This window comes from Macaca thibetana, chromosome 9 (assembly GCF_024542745.1).
Source record: "Macaca thibetana thibetana isolate TM-01 chromosome 9, ASM2454274v1, whole genome shotgun sequence".
NCBI lineage: Eukaryota > Metazoa > Chordata > Mammalia > Primates > Cercopithecidae > Macaca > Macaca thibetana.
In genome coordinates, this window is record NC_065586.1 from 117,609,402 (window position 1) to 117,632,269 (window position 22,868).

At 44.2% G+C, this 22,868-nt stretch overlaps 1 protein-coding gene across 17 annotated transcripts in view; it reads right to left on the reverse strand.

The window, feature by feature from the left end:
- The window catches only part of FGFR2 (fibroblast growth factor receptor 2), a 121,910-nt gene that overhangs the window by 49,117 nt on the left and 49,925 nt on the right, over positions 1-22,868 (reverse strand). For all 17 annotated transcript variants that reach the window (XM_050803956.1, XM_050803955.1, XM_050803954.1 and 14 more), the window contains one exon: positions 12,712-12,835. In XM_050803956.1, the coding sequence (XP_050659913.1) occupies positions 12,712-12,835 (124 nt within the window). The remainder of the gene's footprint in view (positions 1-12,711; positions 12,836-22,868) is intronic.

A 22,868-nucleotide genomic window follows, 5' to 3' on the forward strand; every position in this document is an offset into this window, starting at 1 on the left:
GCATCCCGGGGATCAGAAGGAGAACCAGGCTCTTAAATTACACCTATACATTCATCAAGCACTGAGTGGCTGGCTTCCCGGCTCACACTGGTCTCCCGAGCATTCCTCCCCAAAAGTCAGGCAGTACTTGCCACAAAGGTCCATTTCAAAGCCACCTCTGTCGGGCAGTCAAACACCGAGAGACTCCAATCACACGGAGTTCCCAGTATTGATCTGGAAACAGCCAGTCTTCTGCTCTCAAGCCCCCATTCACTTAAGGAGCGTGGATAACCTTGCCTGCTCTGTCTTTAAATTAAAATCAAAATTTAATTACCCTTCCTCCAAAATGGCAGTCTCTTAGCAACTCCAAAGAGCTGAAAAGGGAAAGAACATTCTGCGATTTGGAGGACAAGTGAAAACAACTGAGAATTCTTTTTTCTAAAGCCTGCCTAGCTTTTTTCTAAAGAGTAGGCGGTGGTTGCTTTTGTTGCATAAAAAACGCACTAAACCAGTTAGCATGAGGCATGGTTATTAGGAGGAGGAGGCCGATCAAAGCCCTCTGAAGTCTGAGGAGCCCAGAACTTGCTAAAGGCCTCGCGCTAATTACAATTAGTAGAATGAGTTCATTGCCTTGTCAAGACTCCACCTAATGCACTCAAGCCTGACAGGCTAAATCTCGTTGGGTTCTGAGTTTTGTTTTCGCAGAAACACGAAGCTTTCTCCAGCTTCTTAAGATCAGCACAAAGGAAGGTCAGAACTAAAAATGATCAGCAGAAAAAGGGAAGGCTACGATGGCCAGGAAAATGACACCTTCAGAAAGAGCCCAGGTGCCCACAGCTGGTATTTTGGCTTGTCACCTTCTAGAACAGATGAGTGGTCTGGGATGCTGGGCAGCCAGAGTCACCTGTTTTTGTTTTTTGTTTGTTTGTTTGTTTTTAACACATTTTTGTAGAAGGTCACTGGTTTGTTGCTCTTTCTCCCTCGCAGGCTTGGCGCATGCTCCTTTTATTCTTTCCTCTTTGCTGTCTGGTCACCCAGGTATCCGCATCTTCTGTCTGGATATCTGACTTTCAGAAGTCTTGCAGAATCGGCTGGGGCTCCCGCTTCCTCTAAAACACACACCTCTTCTGCAGAGACAGTGAAGTCTGCGGAACAAACTTGTTTGGGTAAAAATGAAGTGTCCTCCCTCCAGCACTAAAGTCACAAAGTGACTGATGGAGGCTGCACCCTGTGAAATGCTAGAAGCAAAACACCACTAATGCCATTGTGCCTGCTCAATGAAGTGAAGGAGAGAGTAAAGTGCTGGCTGGGCTCAGGGCCTGGGAAGACCGAAGCAGGTGGAGGCAAAGTACCTTCCCTAATTAATGTTCCAGGCTGTATTATTTGGCTTCGGGTTGAGTGGCTTCTACCAGCTGGGTATCAATTTGGGTCTTCTTGGGCAAATTACAGGAGCAGGACTGTGTGTTATTTACACCCCAACTGTTTAAGATACTCTGAGGTCTCTGTCTTCAAAAAGTTTCACCAGAACTAAAGATTCTTTGGTAACCAGAGAGTGATGATGCCAAATTTAGGTTCAAAATTGGTCTCCTTTTGCTAAAAGGAGTCACGGTTTTGGGATGATGAAAAAGTCCTGAAGATGAACAATGGTGATGTCAGTTGCACAACAAATGGAATGTACTTAATGTCACTGAATTACACATTCAAAAATGGTTACAGCAGTATATTTATGTTATGTATATTTTACCACAATTTTTTTTAAAAAGGAGACATAGCAAAGGTGACAATATCTCGGAGTGAACAAGATCAATTTCTAAGGTCATGGAAAACCTACCTTCTCAATCAGCGAGGTATATTGACCTTGTCCAGTTTACTCAGTGAGAGCTTTTCTATCTCCTGACCCTCACACACTAGGCAGGAGGCCCCTCCCTAGGTTGTGCTTGGGTTTTGACACTGATATAAAACTCAGACGTCAGTCTCCCAGGCTCCCTCCTGAGGAGCTGAGGTAAACACAGCTGAGAGCATTCACGCCTGGGAGTCACATCAGAGCCTCAGCAGCCGCCACTCACCATAGAGGGTGCAACATCTTTCAGGAATGCAAGATTATCAGCTGGTGTCTGCATAGCTGGGTTTCCTTCAGGGGAAGAGAATGTTTCCTTCAAGCTGGAAAAGTTTTTTTTTTTTTAATGTCCAGGAATGAAGTATACCCTCTTATTACAATGGGTGAACTCCTAATTAGAGAATCTTCTCTCCAATGATTTGCAAAGAAGCTAAAAACCAAAGCACAGGGGAGCCCTCCGTCAAAGACAGCAAGCACTCCAAGTAAGTAAGGCCCCTGAGCTTTACAACGTTTGACTGAAATCTACCGAAAACGATCCAGTTAACCAACCTTTACAAATCTGTCCTAGAAAAATATTCACACAGATGCCTAATAAATAAGCGTGTACAAAGCTTGTCACTGTAGTGTTTTCTTACTGGAAAACAAAAGATCTGCACAACAATCATATTGTTTAATATGATTAAACAAATTGTACTATATCCATGAAAGAAGAGCATATTGGCCACTAGTAAGAATGAAGGAGATTGAGATGTGCAGACATGGAGGATGTCCATTGTAAAAATGCCGGCAGGCTTCATCAACTTTCACCGTCTAAAAAGCCTTTCTTCTAGAGAAGTCTAGAAAATCTATCATGCTCATCTCTCACATGCCTTGTTTTGCTCCTAGGGTGGTTCGAGCAGAAGTAAAAGCTTTTAGCCCATCTGAGCAAACAAGAAATGCCTCCCTTTGATAGGAATAACATGAGAGGCTGAACAACAAATCCCATTTGTTTTCTTGGAGATGAAACTCAGAAACTGAAAATAATCATGGTTCTAGATACTTCTAAGTACAGCATGACCTAAAGAGAAACTTCAAAATCGTCACCCAGATCACAAAAGCCTTCAATCCAAATGCCACTGCTTTTCTCACTGTCTAAGCCAGATGGGAAGCCTCAAGTCAGGCCCCAGCTCCAGTCCCTCCCTATGAACACTCGGTGGGAGTCTCACATACAGAATGGCTTTGTTTCTTTAGTACAAAATGTAAAATTTATTTTATTTATTTTGAGATGGAGTCTCACTCTGTTGCCCAGGCTGGAGTGCAATGGCACAATCTCAGCTCACTGCAACCTCTGCCTCCCGGGTACAAGCAATTCTCCTGCCTCAGCCTCCAGAATAGCTGAGACTACAGGCATGCACCATGATGACTGGCTAGTTTTTAATATTTTAATTTTTGTTAGTTTGTTTTTGAGAAGTCTTACTCTGTCACCCAGGCTGGAGTGCAGTGGAACAATCTCAGCTCACTGCAACCTCCGCCTCCCAGGTTCAAATGATTCTCCGCCTCGGCCTCCCGAGTAGCTAGGATTACAGGCACACACCACCATGCCTGGCTAATTTTTGTATTTTTTAGTACAGATTGTTGGCCAGGCTGGTCTCGAACTCCTGACCTCAAATGATCCACCTGCCTCAGCCTCTCAAAGTGCCAGGATTTCAGGCATGAGCCAGCACGCCCGGTCAAAATGTAAAATTTAAAGGGTTAAGTTCTTTACTTTTCAGTTTCAGTACAGAGTGTACACTGAACCAGTAAAATGAGAACTTCCTTTTTCTAATAGAGCATAATTTCCAAAAGATCCTACTAGAATAATATCCAATGCTTGTCTCTCAAAAGACCACAATCTCCCTGATCCGGTGGGGAATATGTCTGGGGCACCGTTTGACCTGTAGATTTGCATACTTATTTGGGATGGACAGAATTCCTGCCAGCCTTATTTGAGAGAATCCTGTAATCCAGCGGCTTTGAGAGAAAGAAAGAAAAAGTTGGAGTTCCATCAAGATCTAGAAATTTCCATCCCAATTTATGGTCTTTGACCTCAAAATGTAACCTGAGGAACTCCATGAGGGCAAAGCCTTATGCCTCATTCAGACAACCATCACCCTCTCGACCACATACAGGCTAAATGAGCATAACACGTGCTTCACAGAGAATTAACCACTGCAACTCAGCAAATACACAAAATCCTAGCTAGAGAGCTCTGCTCGATTTTCTCCCACCAAGCGAAAGCAATGAGGTTCCCATTGCCTCATCTGTCTCTTCTCAGAACAGGAAACAGAACAACCTCCCTACAGCAACACCGACACCCTCGGCCATCTCTTCCCCACAGACACCCACATTTGACCAGCTACAGTGAAAGGTGCACAGCGGCTCTCTGACGCCACCCTTCCAACTCAAACCCGCTCTCTAAGTAGGGAGCACATCCTACCTGTAGGTAGAACCCTACAGCATCCTACCTTCTCTGACGGTGAAAACAAACCAAGCACGAAGACCGTGAATGCAAGAGCTGGGTCTCCTAAGGGAGAGCGAATCCGTGAAAACAAACCAACAGACACATCTTTTAAAAGCAGAAGAACACAAAGCATTCCACACACACATCTTAACAAGAGTTGGCAGGCCAGGCACAGTGGCTCATGCCTGTAATCCCAGCACTTCGGGAGGCCTGGGCAGGCAGATCACCTCAGGTCAGGAGTTCAAGACTAGCCTGGGCAACATGGTGAAACTCCATCTCTACTAAAAATACACAAATTAGCCAGGTGTGATGGTGTCCGCCTGTAATCCCAGCTACCGGGAGGCTGAGGCAGGAGAATCACTTGAACCCAGGAGGTGGAGGTTGCAGCGGGCCAAGCCACTGCACTCCAGCCTGAGCAAGAGAACAAGACTCCATCTCATGAAACTTCCCAACTGAGGTCTTTTGATTTATAAAGGCAGCCGTTGATACAGCCATATGACTAAGTGAGTTTAGAAAGAAACTAATTTCTTTCTTCAGAATTTGCAATGTTAAGAACCATAAAACTCCAAATATAAGCAACTTATTAAACTGTTTTTTGATTATTTCAATTTAGCACACGCTGACAGAAACCTTGCTAAGTTTCAACACATTACTGCACACTCTAACTGCCATCAATAAATTGACATTTCATGGCAAGTTTATTTGTCCAAGCTCTGACAGAAGCAGCTTTCTCTCTGCCCCATCCTCACTTGAATCTCCAGGTAACCTGGAGATTCTTACATAAAACCGTAAGATATTAACTTGATTTTAACACGTCTACATCCTCTTTGCCCACACCATAAATGAAATGCCAAGATTAAATGCCAGACCAAATATTAGCCCTCTCTCCAGCCACCTCACCCAGGCCCCCCCTGCAAGAACCAAAAGCAGTCAATAAGGCTTCCTTCCTCAATGGTGGGGCAAAGGACAACGGGTAGCCTGTAGAGAATGGGACAAAAAAGCTGACACTGCAGAGTTCCACCATGCCCCATCCAGGCTGGCGTGTGCCTGCTCCCACCCCAGGGAGCTGGCACCCACAGAATACCATCTGCTCCCAAAGGCTTCTTGCTGGGGTCAGTTCTGCGGGAGAGTCTATTTGCCAGTCAGTACGTTCGGAGTGATCTAGCTACCACTAACCAGCCTTTGCCCCCCGGGATCGCTGTTGTGAAACAGGAATGAAAAGCTGCTTTGTAGCAATCAAAAGCTCATTAAACAGTAGCTACCAAAGGAAGTTTTGAAATCTCTATCCTGGAGGAAAGGACAGGACTGACCCCTCCTTTCATCAGGATGGGCTCAGGGTACGTGACTCTGTCTGGAGATGCAAGAGGAAGTGTGGGACCGACGCACAATACTGACTAACAGTTGCATGGTACTATTATTTAAAAGCGCTGCCTCTCCTACCACCTCCTCCTCCCCATAGTGCTACAAGGAAAAAGTGGGTCATTACCCCCATTTTACATGCAAGGAAACTGAGACTCAGAGGTTCCATGTCTTTTCCAAGGCCAGAGAGTTAGCAAGGATGGAAACAGAACTTGACACCCATCTCCATGTAGTTTCCACCTGAACCTCCAGAGAGGGCATCTGGCACAGAGTAGAGACCCTTAGGGGTTGTCTGCAACAGTGATGGTTTATAAGAACGGGATGAGATGGCTGCTGGGGACACAAAAGCAGCAAAAGGAAAGTGTTTCCTCCTCAAGCCCGCTCTAGTTCCGTGATCTCCGGTCAACTAAACAAGCCCACTTAGAAAGGCCGTCGCTGTGACCCATTACCTGGCACGCCACCCCAATCCCTTCTCAATAGAGGGGCTTTCTGCCTCCCTCCGGTGAGATTTTGCAACTCTAGAGCTGGCATGCAGAGCCCGTGTCAGGGTAGGACACCAAGTCTTACACTCAGAGCGAGAAATGGAAAAGAATTCACTGGCAGCGAAACCAGGAGTATGGAAAATCAAATGAGGCCTGGCCAGGAAGCCTCTAAGTCAAGAAGCTTCAAGTTCAGAACCCCACAGGGCTCTATGGAGCCAAGACCTTGTGCCAGGAACAGGTACAAGCGTGACAACCTAAACGGTAATGGTCAGGCTTTCAATGTCCTAACGTCTCTGGACATGCAGAATCACGTCATTTAAATGATGCCACCATAGCCACTCCTCATCTCACACACACAAACAAAAGTTCCATCCAGAAGCCACAGTGTGATGGAAACTGAGACCGAGACGCAGCCTTCCATCGGGAGCAAGTGGGCAGGAATGATCGAATCTTGACAGCTTCAGTAATGAATTGACCGGTTAATTAATTAACTAGGCCACCGCTTCTTCATTTACTTAACCACTACTTTGTTCCAAACCCAGGAGAGAGTCCAAACTTCACACTCCAGCTGTGGTTTGAGGGACTCCGCCGTGCCTCGGTCCCCTGGCCCCGGCTCAGCTATCACACTGGAGCTTTTGTCTTCCTGGGACAGAGGCTGCCCCAAGCAGTCAACAACTTCAGCCATTCCTCCTTCTCCCACTGGGGACGGGCTGCCAAAAGCTCCCAAAAGCTCCATTCCAGGTGTCAACTCCACATTCGAGCTTATCAGGCAGTGCTTGGAATAAAAGACGCTTCATTCTCGAACACACGCCTGAGGGGGGACTTCGCTCTGGTACGGATTCCTGTGAGCTTTCGGGCTGTGTCCCATCATGTCTGGAGCTGAGTTACAACAGATTTATGTCAAGGGCTAGTTGACAGTGCCATGCTGATCTGCCGCCAGCAAGCTGGGACTGGCAGTGACGCCTGACCCATCCAGAAGTGACATGCGGCCTCTGATGGGCCCCCAAACAGCAACTGCCTGCTGCTTACAGCTTTCATTCAAGGGAATGGGGACAGGCAGGGGGAACAAATTGCTGGAAAGTTAAACTGATAAAGGCCGGGCACGGTGGCTTGTACCTGTAATCTTAGCACTTTGGGAGGCCAAGGCAGGCAGATCACTCCAGGCTAGGAGTTTGAGACCAGCCTGGCCAACATGGTGAAACCCCATCTCTACTGAAAACTACAGAAACTAGCTGGGCACGGTGGCACACAGCTATAATCCTAACTATTCAGGAGACTATGGCAGGAGAATCACTTGAACCTGGGAGGCGGAGGTTTCAATGAGCCAAGATCATGCCACTGCACTCTAGCCTGGGCAACAGAGCAAAACTCTGTCTCTTAAAAAACAAAAACAAAAACAAAAAAAAACAAAAAACAAGGAATGGGGAGAAGACATATCTGGCCCTGGCAAAACTCAGAGGCACCATTTCCACCTCCACTGTACTTTGTCCCCCAAAATATCAAATACCAGGCAAAAAGCTTGACGTACCTGAGGGTCTCTGGAGATGCAGAACTGGAATGCCCAAAAGAAGCAAGAATTCGTGATTCAAAGCCAAATCGTCTACATGAGTGAGGAAGAGCAACTAGTCTTTTAAGTTCTTATTTTTCTCCTGTACATTCTGTCTTCTGCAGCAAAGAGCTGAAAGCAGGGTGGGGTGACAGCAGCAGTCCCTACTGAAACACGCCACAGTGAACATCAAATGAAAAAGTCGGCTTGGCGAGCAAGGAGCATTCATATAAGTAGGTGTGGAGAACACCCACATGCAGGCCCCAGCTCCAGAATGCCTGATCCAAGCCCTAACTTAGCAAATTACTTATCCCAGCTGAACCTGAACTTCCTCCACTGTAAAGTGAGGGAGGGGGAGGGGTGGGCGTAAAGAGGCCAACTCCATGAACTTCAAGTCTTCAAACTCCACACCCCTCTCCTGCAAGTCCAACAGCCAAATCAGTCTCAGGACGGCTTCGATGACAGCATGCGTCAAAGGTGGAAACCTCAGGAGGAAATGTCAATGTCAGCCTCTGGCCACTTCTCTAGGTCCCAAAATGACTTTTTTTTTTTTTTAGATGGAGTCTCGCTCTGTCACCCAGGCTGGTGTGCAGTGGCGCAATCTCAGCTCACTGCAACCTTCGCCTCCCGGGTTCAAGCAGTTCTCCTGCCTCAGCCTCCTGAGTAGCTGGGATTACAGGTGTGCGCCACCACACCCGGGTAATTTTTGTATTTTTAGCAGAGACAGGGTTTCACCATGTTGGTCAGGCTGATCTTGAACTCCTGACCTCGTGATCTGCCTGCCTTGGCCTCCCAAATTGCTGGGATTACAGGCGTGAACCACTGCGCCTGGCTTTCTTTTTTCGTTTTCTTTTTGAGATGGAGTTTCACTCTTGCTGCCCAGGCTGGAGTGCAATGGCACGATCTTGGGTCACTGCAACCTCCAACTCCTGGGTTAAAGCAATTCTCCTGCCTCAGCTTCCTGAGTAGCTGGGATTACAGGTGCCCACCTAATGCCCGGCTAATTTTTGTAGTTTTAGTAGAAACGAGGTTTCACCATGTTGGCCAGGCTGGTCTCTTAACTCCTGACTTTAGGTGATCCGCCCACCTCGGTCTCCCAAAGTGCTGGGTTACAGATGTGAGCCACTGCGCCCAGCCTCAAAATGGCATTGTTTGTTTAATAAGACTTCTGATTGAGACTAATAAAAGCTATTAAAGATCTGTTCTAACCCTCAAAAGAATCCTGGTTTGGAAGGGAGGAAACCAGTATTTGTTGCTGGCCACCTACACGCCAATCTGATGTTTTCATCTGCTAAGCCAACTGATGCCTCATAACCAACGTAGTGAGTTGAAGGGTGACCTTTGAGAAGGTAAGTCCACGTCCTAAGCCTTGGAAACTAGGAATGTGACCTTATTTGAAGGAAAAGGTCTTTGCAAAGGTAATTAAGTTAAAAAGATCGAGGTTAGCTCATCCTGGATTTATGGTGGGCCCTAAATCCAGTGACAGGTGTCCTCACAAGAGGAAGACAGAAGGAGATTTTGAGACACACAGTGAGAACATGATTGCATGAAGACGGAGGCAGAGATTGGAGTGGTGCCTCTACAAGCCAAGGACAGCTACCAGAAGCTGGGAGAGGGGCGTGGAACCTGCCAACACCTTAATTTTGGACTTTTAGGCTCCAGAACTGTAAGAGAATAGATTTCTTTTGTTTTAAGCCAATTAGTTTATAGTAATTTGTTAGGGGTGCCCTAGGAAACCTAATACAACCATCACAGGAATGAGGTCAGTATCATCATTCCGATTTTACTGGTGATAAAACAGAGCCTCGGAAAAGCTAAATAATTTGTCCCAATTCACTAGGGGGCCCAGGTATGGCCACTGACAAACCTGCTATTGGTTCCATGGCACAAGCCACTTTTTTGTTCTAACATTCATGAGTTCTGGTTCCTTCATTTTTGGACACAAGGAAAGTGAAATGAGTCATCCCAACGTTGCAGCTTCACAGTGACAGGACCCCAGTCGGAATCCAGGGCTCCGGTACCACTCAATGATGAATGATGGTGAAGATGTGCCACCTCCCGGAGCCAGCTATTTTAGGGAAGCCCATTTTATTATTGCCACAATTACCGAAATGTGGAGCGTCACACTAATTTTCCCTTGTAGTAAATAGCTGAAAAGTCATGGTGTCAATTTTAATGAGGATCAAGCCAGGCTCCTAAAAGGGCTCCCATAAATGAGAGCATTTCCCTTACACACAACAATGGCTTGCTGTTTAATTCCAGAACACAAGAATGTCACTTAAATTACACGGCTTTTACATTAAAGTGCTTATGGGAACGCCTTTCCAAGGAAGAATTTCAATAAAAAGATCTCACCCATCTTGATGCTTCGTAATATCTGAACCACAATCTATGTATCATAGCAACAAAAATAAAACCCCAAAGAATGTGGGCAAGAAAGGGACTTCGCTTGCACTAGGATAGGGTTTCTGATTTTCTGTGAAACAGAGAGGTGGCTGAAAAGCTGTTATCACACAGCAGTGTATCACATTTGGGCCTGTGGGCTACCAGAAATTCACTGCTTAAGCCTGAATCCTTTTTGTTTCCACTTGCTGAGACGTTCAGAATGACTGCCAACCCTGTACGTCTACATGAGCCTCTTTAGCTGACTCAATTCTTATTTTATTAGTGCTTCACAAAGCAATTACTAGGGTTTTGAGCAGAGATGAGAGTATTTCACACTTCCATCTTTACTGAAAATGTCTTATACTCCACTGACTTTTGGCTTCTATTTATAAAGAAGGTTCAAGGCTTGGAAAATTATTGGAGTTGAGCTTTAATGGATATTCCCAACCAGCATTGTGTCATTATTGGCCCGTGTTTAGCTGGGCGATCTCCCAAATTTGTGACATAATCAGGCCTCTCTCTGCATTACTCCATACACTCCACGCTCTCTCTACATTACACCACTGAATCATACGCTCTTTTCAACAAGACTGATTGCCAGGGGATTAACATTAGACAGCACAATTCCATTATTCAGCAGCCCAATCCAAATCCCAACCCTAAACTCTAAGAGAGACTTCAGGGCTTCACAGGGATGAGCTGCCAGAAAGCTCAAAGGGGAGGTGGGGCGAGGGGCTTTTGAATGTTTTACATAACAACTCAACCTAAAACTTGCTGTAAGCAAGAGCCCAGACCGGAGTGGCCGCGATCTGACTCCACGATGCCTGGAATGGCCCCAGCCCAGCCTAATGAATGATTTGTAGACCTATGCAAAGCTATAATCCCAAAAGACTGCTACAGCACGATTATTTTTTCCCACAATAAATTACTTAATTTCAAAATTAGGTATTTAGAACATTTCGCCCAAAATCTAACTCTCTTTCCCTAAATAGAAATATTTTTATGTCACATTCAGTATACACAAGAACCCAGGTAAATGCCAAGTCATAGGCTCTTTGATCAATGGATTCATAGTGTATCAACGCCAAAATAAATGTTAACCATTTTCTTCTCATATTTGAGTGTTACTTCTCTTTTTGTTTGTTTTGTAAAATATCTGAACATAGTAATTTCCACTAAGAAACATGCCACAAATATCTCCATGGGGAAAGAGTTCTAAAACTCACTCTTTTATGAACATCTATAGTATCAACATTATTCAAGGCCCTATCAAATTTTGCCTGAAGGCTTCTGAAGAACAAAACTCAAATCTTCAAATAAGCACTATTTTCCCTGAATGCTTATATGCAAATGAAAGTAATGGCTATACCATGCTTTCTAAGGCAGAGTGTCTTACAGATCCAATTCCATTTAACTTGACAGAAAATCAAAATAGTTCTGTTTACTTTTCAGTTAACCTAAAATTTTAATTAACCAAATCTTTGCAATGTGGTTAATCAAGCTTTTGGATTATTTGTTAGTGGCTTTTTGGGCAATTTCAATATCCATGGGGTCTCTCTCTTCAAAGATATTTTGTTGAAGGAGACCCACGTGTGAGATGATACTAGGGACACACGCACAGGCATTGATGCAGGAGACACTTTGTTTACAGAGGCACAGTGGGTGGTGTGGGCTTGTGGAATTACCAACAGTCACATTACGGCGAAACGTGAGTGTGAACTGAGTTGAGTCTGTAGCAGAAGTCAGCAATGTGCATTTAGGGAGGGCAAACCAAAAGAAAGGGCTCATGGTGGCAGGTTGAAAGTCATGGCACATGACAGGAAAGAGAAAAGATGGCCCCTACATGGAAAGGATCTTAACCTGCCATCCTGCAACAGTGAAATATGTCTTAGGTAGAGTTCCATATGTTAGCAATCCTCCAAGACAGAGAAACATCCTTTCTCCATTAGTTACAACAAAGCCCCATCATCACAGGCAAAACTTGGGAAGAAATTTGAGTTTCCAAGACAACAGGCTTGGTGGTCTCCAATGTTTAATTAAAATGGCCTACTTATCTGTGCACTCTGACAAAAATGTATTTATAAGCTCATATACATGGTTCCCTTTGCACAGAGGAAATAGCTGCCAGGAACAGACACGGAACTGGTACTGTCTAATGACTTTGTGATGGAAGTGACGGGCCCTCAACATTCACCTTTTTCCAGCCAACCACAGGCTCAGTCCTCAGACCTTTTCCTTTACTCTTCAGCTGGCGTTCTACAGTTGCCCTGTTGGGGAAATGATTGCTTCTCTTTTAAAACCAAAGGTCTCCTACAGCACATCTGTACCCTTTTCACCTGCCCAGTTAACATTTTCAGAGCAATCTCCGCTTCCAAAATGTCAGACATTTCATACCACGTCCACTTTACACAGATGACGCTTGGGAACCATGAGGATCATGCAAAGCTCATAAACCCTGGCTGCCTGGAAAACAGAACATTGTCAGATGACAGAAGCAGCCTTCTAAAATGATAGTAGAAAGAATAAGAAGGAACCAATTCTCCTGAAACTTTTGGGAGAAACAGGACTTAACGTTCACGCTTTCAAACGAGTCAAGCAAGAACGGGCTGGTGTGCAGCCGCCACGCGAGGAGAGGCAAACTCACCCACAACATCCAGGTGGTACGTGTGATTGATGGACCCGTATTCATTCTCCACCACACAGGTATAATTTCCCTTGTCAGATGGGACCACGCTTTCCATAATGAGGCTCCAGTGCTGGTTTCGTACCTGAAAAGATCAAAGCAAAGGCGGTTATTTAACAATCCTAGCACAGAATACCAAGTACTGTGCTTTCTTGATTTAAAAAGAAGCTGAAGGAGGCAAGGAAGGGATAGAAGAATCACTTAAATTCTAAATGGGTAACTGTCACTAAGAATCATGAGAAATGAAAACCACCATCATCATCATGGTGAACACCTGTGAAGCAAATATTGACACATTCAGATGTGCAGGGGTATTCAGCAGTGTACAGCGTGGGCCTGTTACCAATGTGGATGTGAGGGTTCCTCCAGGAGAGGCCAAGTGGCCAGGAAGCCTGAACACCAGCCAGCCTGGTACCAATGGCCACAGGCAGGCGAGCTACCAGTTTGCGCATCCACTTCAGCCTCTATGGCATCACAGAACCATCTAGAACTAACACTAGTGAGCACTTACTGTATGCCAGGCACTGCTCCAAGACCTCTGTCCTGCCTTAACTAACTCATTGCTCCTAAGGAGCTCATAGTTCTCAGATGTTGTCCGGATGTCTCAGGAAGTTTCAGCTGAGAACATAGGTCTGCCCTTCCCATCTCTGGTGGTAGCTGAATAGATATACATGTTCCTCAGAGAAATACCCAAAATTCCAAATATGGGAGCAATGAATCCTTACAAAACTCAAGTTGTATATCAGTCTGTTCACAAACTTCTTGAGACTTTTCAAAGATAAGCAGCACATGTGAAAATCAGCTACTGTGACTCCTACCCAAGGTTCTGTCAATACACGAAGAGATGCCATTCTAATGTTCTCCCCCTGCTTTTCAAATATTTCCATGGACTCAAATTTTCAAACATGCGTGAGTTTTCCTTACTACAAAATGTAACATCTCGTATCTTCAGGGTTCAAGGCTTTAGTATTTCTATCTGAATCCAAGTCACTCTCTATAGGTGTTTTGGACAAGGCATTCCAGTGAAATGAAGTGAAAAAATAAACAGTCAAGGCCTACTAACCTCAGCTATCATTTCAGGAATTTCAACTGACCTTCTGAGCCATACCCTGGGCACTGCAAGTATTTTGGGTTAATCACGTAAAAAACAAATACAGGCAGAGCATTTGCAAGCACATGAGTGATACAAGAAACTAGAGAATAAAGAAAATCATCTCGTAACCACTCCATTATAAAAACAGGAGGGCAGAGCAGCTGTCCACTTTGCAAAGCAGCGCCAGTGATTAGCCTGCCAACAGAGTTAGAGATGCGAGGAGCACGCTGGAGAGCCACGATTTTCATGTCAGCCATTGAGTTCTATGCAAGCCATGACTGCAGGGTGGAGTTACTGCTGCTGAGTTCTAAAACCAGGTCGCTGCTCATCACCGACAGTCTTAGAAAGGATCACTGGGTGAAGGCTGGCCTCCTTCCTCCTTAACAGAGTACAAGCAGTGAGTTAAGACAGTTCTGGGCAGTCACTTTGCTCGGCTGCTGCAGTCACCGACAACTATGAAGGCTGTTTCAGAGTCTAACAGCCTGGAGCTGGTGATGGGAAATTGATCCTCACTGTCGCAGGCAAAATGTCTGGCAGTAAAATGAATCTAAGGGCATCTGATCGACAGTGGAGAGTCTGTACTGTACTCTACATCAAAGACTCGCTTTCTGCTCTTGGTTGAGCCATAGACTTGTAACAGGACCCAAACAAGATGCTACTGCATCTCCCCTTAGAAGAGATAAGCACCTTGCATTCAGAATGTGTCTTCTGGAGGAGGAGGAGATATGGATGCTAAATCTTCCAGCGCAATGAGAATTCCCTACGTAAATCCTGGATCCCTGGGTGCTACGATGGTGTCGTTATGCTAAGAGCATGGGACACATAGGTATAAGCTCCTTGATTTTACTTGAAGGTCACAGACCCAAAAAGAGACCCTCCCTTCACCTCAAGCTCTCAGGGGTAACAGAAATGATTCTCTCTTTGCCTATCGGGAACCAGTCATGTGGCAGGTAACTTAGGGATGTAGCCACGGGTCCCCACGTTGCCAAGCCATGTAATCCAGCATTTATCCCTGCTGTAAATATTCAGTTCTTTGAGCCCCCGCTCAAATGTCATGCCCATAAGCCCTTAATCACGGCTAGTGCCTGTCTCTGGACCCCATTCAAACTGTCAATGTCTTTCTTGTGCCTGGATCCAGATTTGGCACACAGAGTATTCCAAATGGAGCTGAACCTGAACTGCACAGGGAGGGACATTGCCTGACTCGGCTGAGACATTAAATCTTGGCATATGTAGCTTGGCTCACTGCTCCCTCTTTTTAACCCCAGGGGATATGGTCAGCTCGAGTCTCTCACTGGGGCCATGGCATTCCATACAAGATCCCTCTTCAAGAGCACGTGCTCCCTGAATATTTACTTCCTGGAGATGCACTACAAATATTAATAAGTTAACGTTTGTAAAATGTTTTTACAATGAGAAGCACAATTACCAAACAGGGTGTTTCTGTCCGTCCAGAAATCTTGGTACCTGATCAATATTGCCCCATGCAGTGCCGTTAATATTTATTTTCTTACACCATTGCTCCAGTATTTGATTTATTGACCCAAATTTTATGAGCTGTAGCATTTTCCAAATGGATGCCCTTCAACGCCACCAACAGTGGAACTGCTGGACACTTTTGTAGGGGATATCCTACCATTGATTAGTGGTTGCTTAATAGCAAGCTAAGAAACTACAATAATAACTTGATAAAGATGGCAAACAAAAGCACAAAGTTTGGGGGTTTTTTTATTACTCTATTTCCATATGGAGATTCAATATAAACCTAAAGAAACGACTCTTCCGATGACGTAAGATACACAATGCATGCTTCTAAATTCCTCAGATTTTCAGTGCTACAATTCTTTTGCCAGTTAGGCCAAATGCACATACACCATCTTTGCTTTCAGAGAAGAGGGAATGTAAATACCCAATAAACATATGAAAAGATGCTTAACCTCATTAACGATCAGGGAAATGCAAATTAAAACAATAATGAGACACTGTTATTCACCAGCTGATTAACAAAAATTAGAAGGATCAGTGTTATTCAGTACTTGGTGAATGTGTAGGGAAATAAAAGATTCCAGTTGAGAATGGGAACATAAATTGAGAAAAACCTTTGTGTAAAATAACTTGCTGGTACCTATTAAAATTAGCAGCACACATTTTTTTGACCCAGTTAATTCTACTTCTAGAAAGCTAGCCCACAGAAAATAGCACAATTACTTCAAGGCACATGAACAAAACTGCTGCTTCAAGCACTGCTTGTAAGAGCAAAAGAACGTCAAGGAGAGAGACATTAAGAATGTATAGTCCATCCTGTATGAACTAATGGATTGTTCATTCAAACAGCGTAGTCTATAGTCATAAAAAAGAATGAAGCATTATGTCCAGACCTGGTAAGGTGTCATTAAACAGTTATTGATAAATGAAAAACAATTAATTCATGATTCCAATTTATTTAAATAAAAAAAAAAAAAAAAACACCAGACACATTTACCACCCTAAAGATGCATATAGAACTGAAGGTATAAGCCTGACTATAAACATAGCTAAAATCAGAAAGAAAACTATACCAAATTGTTAACAATGTATGTTATATAATTAAGCACTGGGATTACGGGTATTATTTACTTTTTTCTCATTTCTACCTTTCAAACAAACAGAAATCTCAACACACACAACAAAAAAATATAATAAAACAGCTCCTTAGATAATCATTCAATAGTAGCTACCTCCTGCAGAACCAATGGATCTGGCAAAACAAACACAAAAGCCAGAGATGGAAGAAATTCTGCACCAACCAACACGAGACTCTTTCTTTCCTGCTCATGGCCAAACCTTTGTGGAATTCATCATTATTTTTCATCTGCCAGTAACAGAATAGGAGAGCATGGGCTTCAAAACCATGTTCACTAAAGACTTTTTAAAAATAACATTTCAATATTGAAACAAAGCAGATTGAAGCAAAATGTTCTAAACTCCCAAGTGTAATACAAAAAGCGGATTCCATGAACATTCCACACCCTATCCACACAAAGACACAAGGTGGCCCAGACAGGTTTTTCAGAATTCTTCTGTTACCTTCATTCCCCCAAAATGCCTATTAAATCCCAGGCTACCCTCAGGTGACAACTGGGAATGTAGATTTAGTTTGTTGACACCAAAACACCAAAGTGAAAAGTGAAGGGTGAAAGGTTAAAGATCCAGGCTGTCACCTGGATATTTACCTTCCACATTGCAAAAAAATCCAGACATTTCCAAATACCCAGGTGTTCGATAAGAAGCAGAATAAACATCCAGAAGGTGATAGAAAGTTTTACTCTGTGCCAGGTAGAACACTGTGTCCATGTGATATCAGAAAGATATTCCCAAGCCTTTCTCCCACCAGTACCAGCACCCAATTTACCCAGGAAGACAGCAATCTCTTGTAATCCCGGCCTTCACACAGGCACCCACCCCATGAACAGATCAGTTCTTTCAACAGATGAGTTGCCATTAAAATCCAAAAAATATGCCAGGTACAGTGGCTCATGCCTGTAATCCCAGCACTTTGGGAGGCCAAGGCGGGCAGATCATTTGAGGCCAGGAGTTCGAGGCCAGCCTGGCCAACATGGTGAAACTCCGTCTCTACTAAAAAGATAAAAATTACTCAGGCATGGTAGCAGGTGCCTGTAATCCCAGCTACTCAGGAGGCTGAGGCAAGAGAATCACTTGAACCTGGGAGACAGAGGCCGCAGTGAGCTGAGATCGTGCCACTGTACTCCAGCCTGGGTGACAGAGTGACACTCTGTCTCAAAACAAAAGAAAAAACCAAAAATGCATAAAATCTTACTCTCCCATCCCAGCCCCCCACTTTCAGCAGGTGCCTGGGGGACTTGAAACCATCTTTTCTGAAAGCATTTGTGCCAACTAAGCTTGCATGTCAAGGACAGAGGTACTTGCTGTTGCTCACCACCACGCAGATGTGGAGGCAAACACCTGTTAATGCTTAAACTCCAACATTGATACATAAAGTTTGCTTTTCAGGAGGTGTCCAGAGAACAGGGCCGGGCAATCTGATCATCAGGACCAGTGGCAGAAACTCTTCCCTCTGCTCAGTAAACAACCACTGGATCTCTCCGGAGGAGGTGGGAAGTGAATTACAACATGCCATGTTTTCTTAGATGCCCGTTGCTTGTAGGTGCTCGCAAAGGTGGCTGCGGCAGGACATCCACCGCCTGTTGAACTTAGCGCTTTAACAATGTCACGATCTTCCCCATTTTTGCTTTTGCAAAACAGACAAATGCCATATGGTCCTGCAATTCCACTCCTAGGTATATACCAGAGAAACTTACAGTAAGGACTGGGACAGATACTTGTAGACCAATTGCTCACAATAGCCAAAAGGTAGAGGCAACCCAAGTGATCATCAGCAGATGAATGAACAAAATGTGGTATATCCATACAATGGAATATAATTCAGCCATAAAAAGGAATGATTCATGCTACAATATGGACGGACCTTCGTTAAGTGAAATAAGCCAGACACAAAAGGAAAAATATCCTGATTTCACTTATATAAGATACACAGAATAGGCAAATTCATAGAGACAAAAAGTAGGTTAGAGGTTACCAGGTGCAGTGGGGGAGGGGGAAATGAGTACTTACTGCTTAATGGGTACAAAGTTTCTGTTTGGAGAGATGAAAACGTTTTGAAAATAGTGGTGATGGTTACACAATTCTGTGAATGTAATTAATGCCTACTAAACTTGATAATGACTTAAATGGCAGATTTTATGTTATGCATCTATTACCACAATAAATGTAAAAACCTCATAACCAGCTGGGCACAGTGTCTCAAGCCTGTAATTCCAACACTTTGGGAGGCTGAGCGGGAGGATCGCTTGAGCTTATGCGTTCGAGGCCAGCCTAGGCAACAAAGTGAGACCCCCCCGTCTCTGCAAAAAATTTAACACTTAGCCAAACGTGGTGCCATGCACCTGTGGTCCCAGCTACACAGGAGGCTGAGGCAGGAGGATCACTTGAACCCAGGAGGTCAAGACTGCACTGAGCCATGTTCGTACCACTGCACCCCAGCCTGGGCAATATGAGAGGGACTCTGTCTCAAAAATAAACAAATAAATAACCCACAGAGGCCTTGGCAGTTGGAAGAACAGCATCATATCCCCAACTTTGCTCTCAAGAGTATACCTTGGGCTAGATCTTTGCATGCTTTTGGGGAGCCATTACTTTCATTATGTTTCTCATTCAACGACGACAGTGTTTTTACAAAACATGGAACTACATTTGAAGAAAGCAGTTTAGCAAGAGCATAAATTCTGGTGCAAAACCACCTGGGTCCAAGTGGCAGCTGTGCCACCTATGAGGTAGGTGTAGGGCAAGCCCTCAAATGAAAAAGGGCAAAATAACAGTGTCTGCCTCTTTGGGCTGTGGAAGGACTGAGCAACTTGCTCCATGGGAGGCACCTGGAAAGTCACGATGCAGGGGAGCAGTCCATAAACGTTGGCTAATACAAACATATGCCTGTGTCCTCATCAAAGACCGCTTGATCTGGGATTAAAGCTGAAATGTCTTCGCTGAAAAAAATCTCCGTAAAGTATAAACACGCTGATAAGTACATTAGTCATGATTTCTCCCCCTAAACATACTGGTGGATTAAGCATAACATTTGCATCAGAAAGTCTTTAAAATGACATCTAAGTAACTAACCTAGAAAATGTAAATCTAATTAACCTATGCTTCAAAACAACCAGTTTAGTAGTGATTATAATAAAAGTTTTTAAAATCATCTTTTCCGAGATCTGAAATATACTTGGTTCATGCTCAATAATGCTTTACTCTCTGCTGAGGGGTTCCAGGGGAACCTGAACCCCTGTAATAGCTGGTGCTGAGGGCTTCTGTGCCAGTTTCACAGTCACGTTGAATGAGCCCTCTCCCCTGCCGTCTCTCTTGGTCTATGTTCTTACGTACTTCGAAGTGGCATAAAAGATGGTTTTTAAGAATCCCCTATGCCTAAATCATTACCTAAGAAGGAGGTGAGAACTGAGGTGGTCTATTAATTATCTCAGCCAGCTTCTTGCTTCTCAGCATTAAATTGCAATAACTGTCCTGAGCCCTGTGAAATATCTAGCCATAAAGGTAACCTCTTTATTATTAAAAAAAAAAAAAAAAAAATCTGTGCTGTAGTTTAAGAAGAGAAATGGCTGATGCTACACGATGGTGATGCTATTAAATTACAGTTCTCAGAGCCTGAAGGGATCAGGATTATTTACCCAATCTTCTAATTTTAAGGCAGGGGATTCTGAGGCACAGAGAGCTGAAAAAATGTGCCCGTGGTCAAGACTGATGTAAAAGCTCAGGAATAAGTATGATTAGAGAGATAGAGTTATGATTCAAGTCCAGCTTTACTATTATACCAATCACACATTAATAACATCCAGCGAGACTTTGCTCACATACTTTAAAAATAATAATTTGATTCTTAATCACCTAAGGATGGCTCAGCATGGGTTCTCTGACAAACAAGACCGAACTGCAGAATACCAAATAGTTCTACTGGTCATTCGAATGAAAATGAGCTTTCTGTCCCATTTCATAATTCTCTTTGACTTTGTTTTGTTTTTTTTGTCTTCCCTCCTCCCTGTATTGACCACACATGCATGCCATTTCAAAACAAGCTGTAATGCAGGGGACGGGGCCAAGGTGCCCGATCCAAGGTGCCTGATCCATAAACAGGTAGAAAGCATGACATGGACAGGCCACCAAAGCGCAATCATAGTTTATGGAATGAGTAGATTTATAAAGGAAAAAGAAAAATTGCAGAAATAACACACATTTGTTTGAAGAAGCTTTTCAGGTCTTTGCTTTCTGGAAAAAATGTATCTTGGAAAACTTGGCATTTTGCTTCTTCATTAAATAAAATGGCAAATAGTCCGAGTGTGGTAGCTCACGCCTGTAATCCCAAGCACTTTGGGAGGCCAAGGAGGGTGGACCACTTGAGGTCAGGAGTTCTAGACCAGCATGACCAACATGGTGAAACCCCGTCTCTGCAAAAAATACAAAATTAGCTGGGTGTGGTGGTGGGTGCCTGTAATCCCAGCTACTTGGGAGGCTGAGGCAGGAAAATCGCTTGAACCCAGGAGGCAGAGGTTGCAGTGAGCTGAGATCGTGCCACTGCACCCTAGCCTGGGCAACAAGGGCAAAACTCAATCTCAAAAAATAAAAATAAAATAAAGCAAAGTGGCAAATGGACAGGAGTCAGGAATGGATCAGTTAAATGTCAGGCCCTCTGAGTTTCAATTAGGTCTCTTTGCTTTTGGAGAAGTGGTGAGGAATGAAAATGACAATAGAGTTCCCTCAAGTCAAATGTTCAAAGGTACCTCTTTTTTTTCTTTCTTTTTTCATTTTCTTTCTTTCTTTCTTTTTTTTTTTTTTTTTGACAGAGTCTTGCTCTATCATCCAGGCTGGACTGCAGAGACCCAGTCAAGGCTCACTGCAGCCCCAAACTCCTGGGCTCAAGCAATCCTCCCACCTCAGCTGCTTGAGTAGCTGGAACTACAGGTGAGTACTACCACGCCCAGGTAACGGTTTAAACTTTTTGCAGAAATGGGGGTCTCACTATGTTGCCTAAGTTGGTCTTGTGCTCCTGGCCTCAAATGATCCTCCTGCCTCAGCCTCCCAAAGCACTGGGATTACACTGCCACCGCGCCCAACCCAGAGGCACATGTCTTTAAGATTACATAGGTAACGAAAAAAATATCAGAGGGAAAACCCAACACCAGGGACCATTCCCCCCAAAGTCTGCCCTGGTCAGGCCCCAATAAGGACTCTCTGAGGCAAGAGCAGGCCACAGCCAGCCAGGGAGTTCACCATCGGGGAGGCCCACAGGTGGGAATGAGCCTCTGTGAGCTCCAGTGACTCCGGGACCTGGGGTTGGCTTAACACATTAGCAAAGATGATGCCTTAGGTAACTAAAGGAACCTTCCCAGGAGATGAGAAATGTGTCTTTCCTTTTCAAGCCCCAGAAGCCCTTGAGACTCAATGGAATTTCTAAGAGTTTCTGGCATCTCTAAAATGAACGTTCAATGCCACTGCTGTTGTGAAAAGCCCTTGATCAACCTAGGCTGACCACCTCTGTAACTAGTGGGCCAACCTTCCAGGCCACCCCACCCCACAGCCACAGCCTTTCTCCACCAGAGAACCATAAGGGCGAGGACCACACCAGCACACTGAATCCAAAGGCGTGGTCGTCTTCTGCTTTTGGCCATTTTTTTTTTTTTTTTTTTTTTTTTTGGTAAAGCAAAATATATGTTAGGTTTTTGTCCCACACACTGAAATTCCATTTCTTTTTCCCTCCAAAAACGGCACAACGTGACACAACAAAATCACTTTGGTCATCTGCACTCCACAGGGGCAGGCTAAAGGCTTTCTGCTGAGAGTCCTCATTTTGCTTTTAGAACATAGGTGGCTCTCCGTCTAGCAGAATGTTGGCATCAGTAATTAACACTGAACTGCACCTGTTAAAAATCAAGCAGCATTTTCTCATTAGGCCCTGTTAGTCTCTTAGCATATTTGTAATCACTAATTCAGATTTGCCAAAAGCTCCTTCCCCATAGTAATGATGTCGGTTCCATTTATTTTGAGCCCAGGGGTCTCTGGAGCCTCATCAGCTCCTCTTTGTACTTATTTACAAGGCTGTCTTAATTGACGAAATTAGTTAACCACCAGGATTTTGACCACCATTCTCATACTCAGATTGTATTTAAATAAATCATTGGAACTGCATCAATTATGTGAGTTTCAGAAAGCATTTGGTGGTTAAAAACAATCCCAGGGGCTGTTTAACTCTTCCTTTCTATCCAGCATCCCCCCATGAAATCCTTCACTTTTTTTTTTCCTTTTTTCAAAAAGATTTCTTTTAAAAGGGCCAACCTTTCAATCTCATCGTATCTGGTCTAAGGACTGAACTAAGAACAGAAGGACAAATCACCCCCCTGCCTCTTGCTTCCACCACCAAGTAGGAGTTGTGAAAACCAACCAA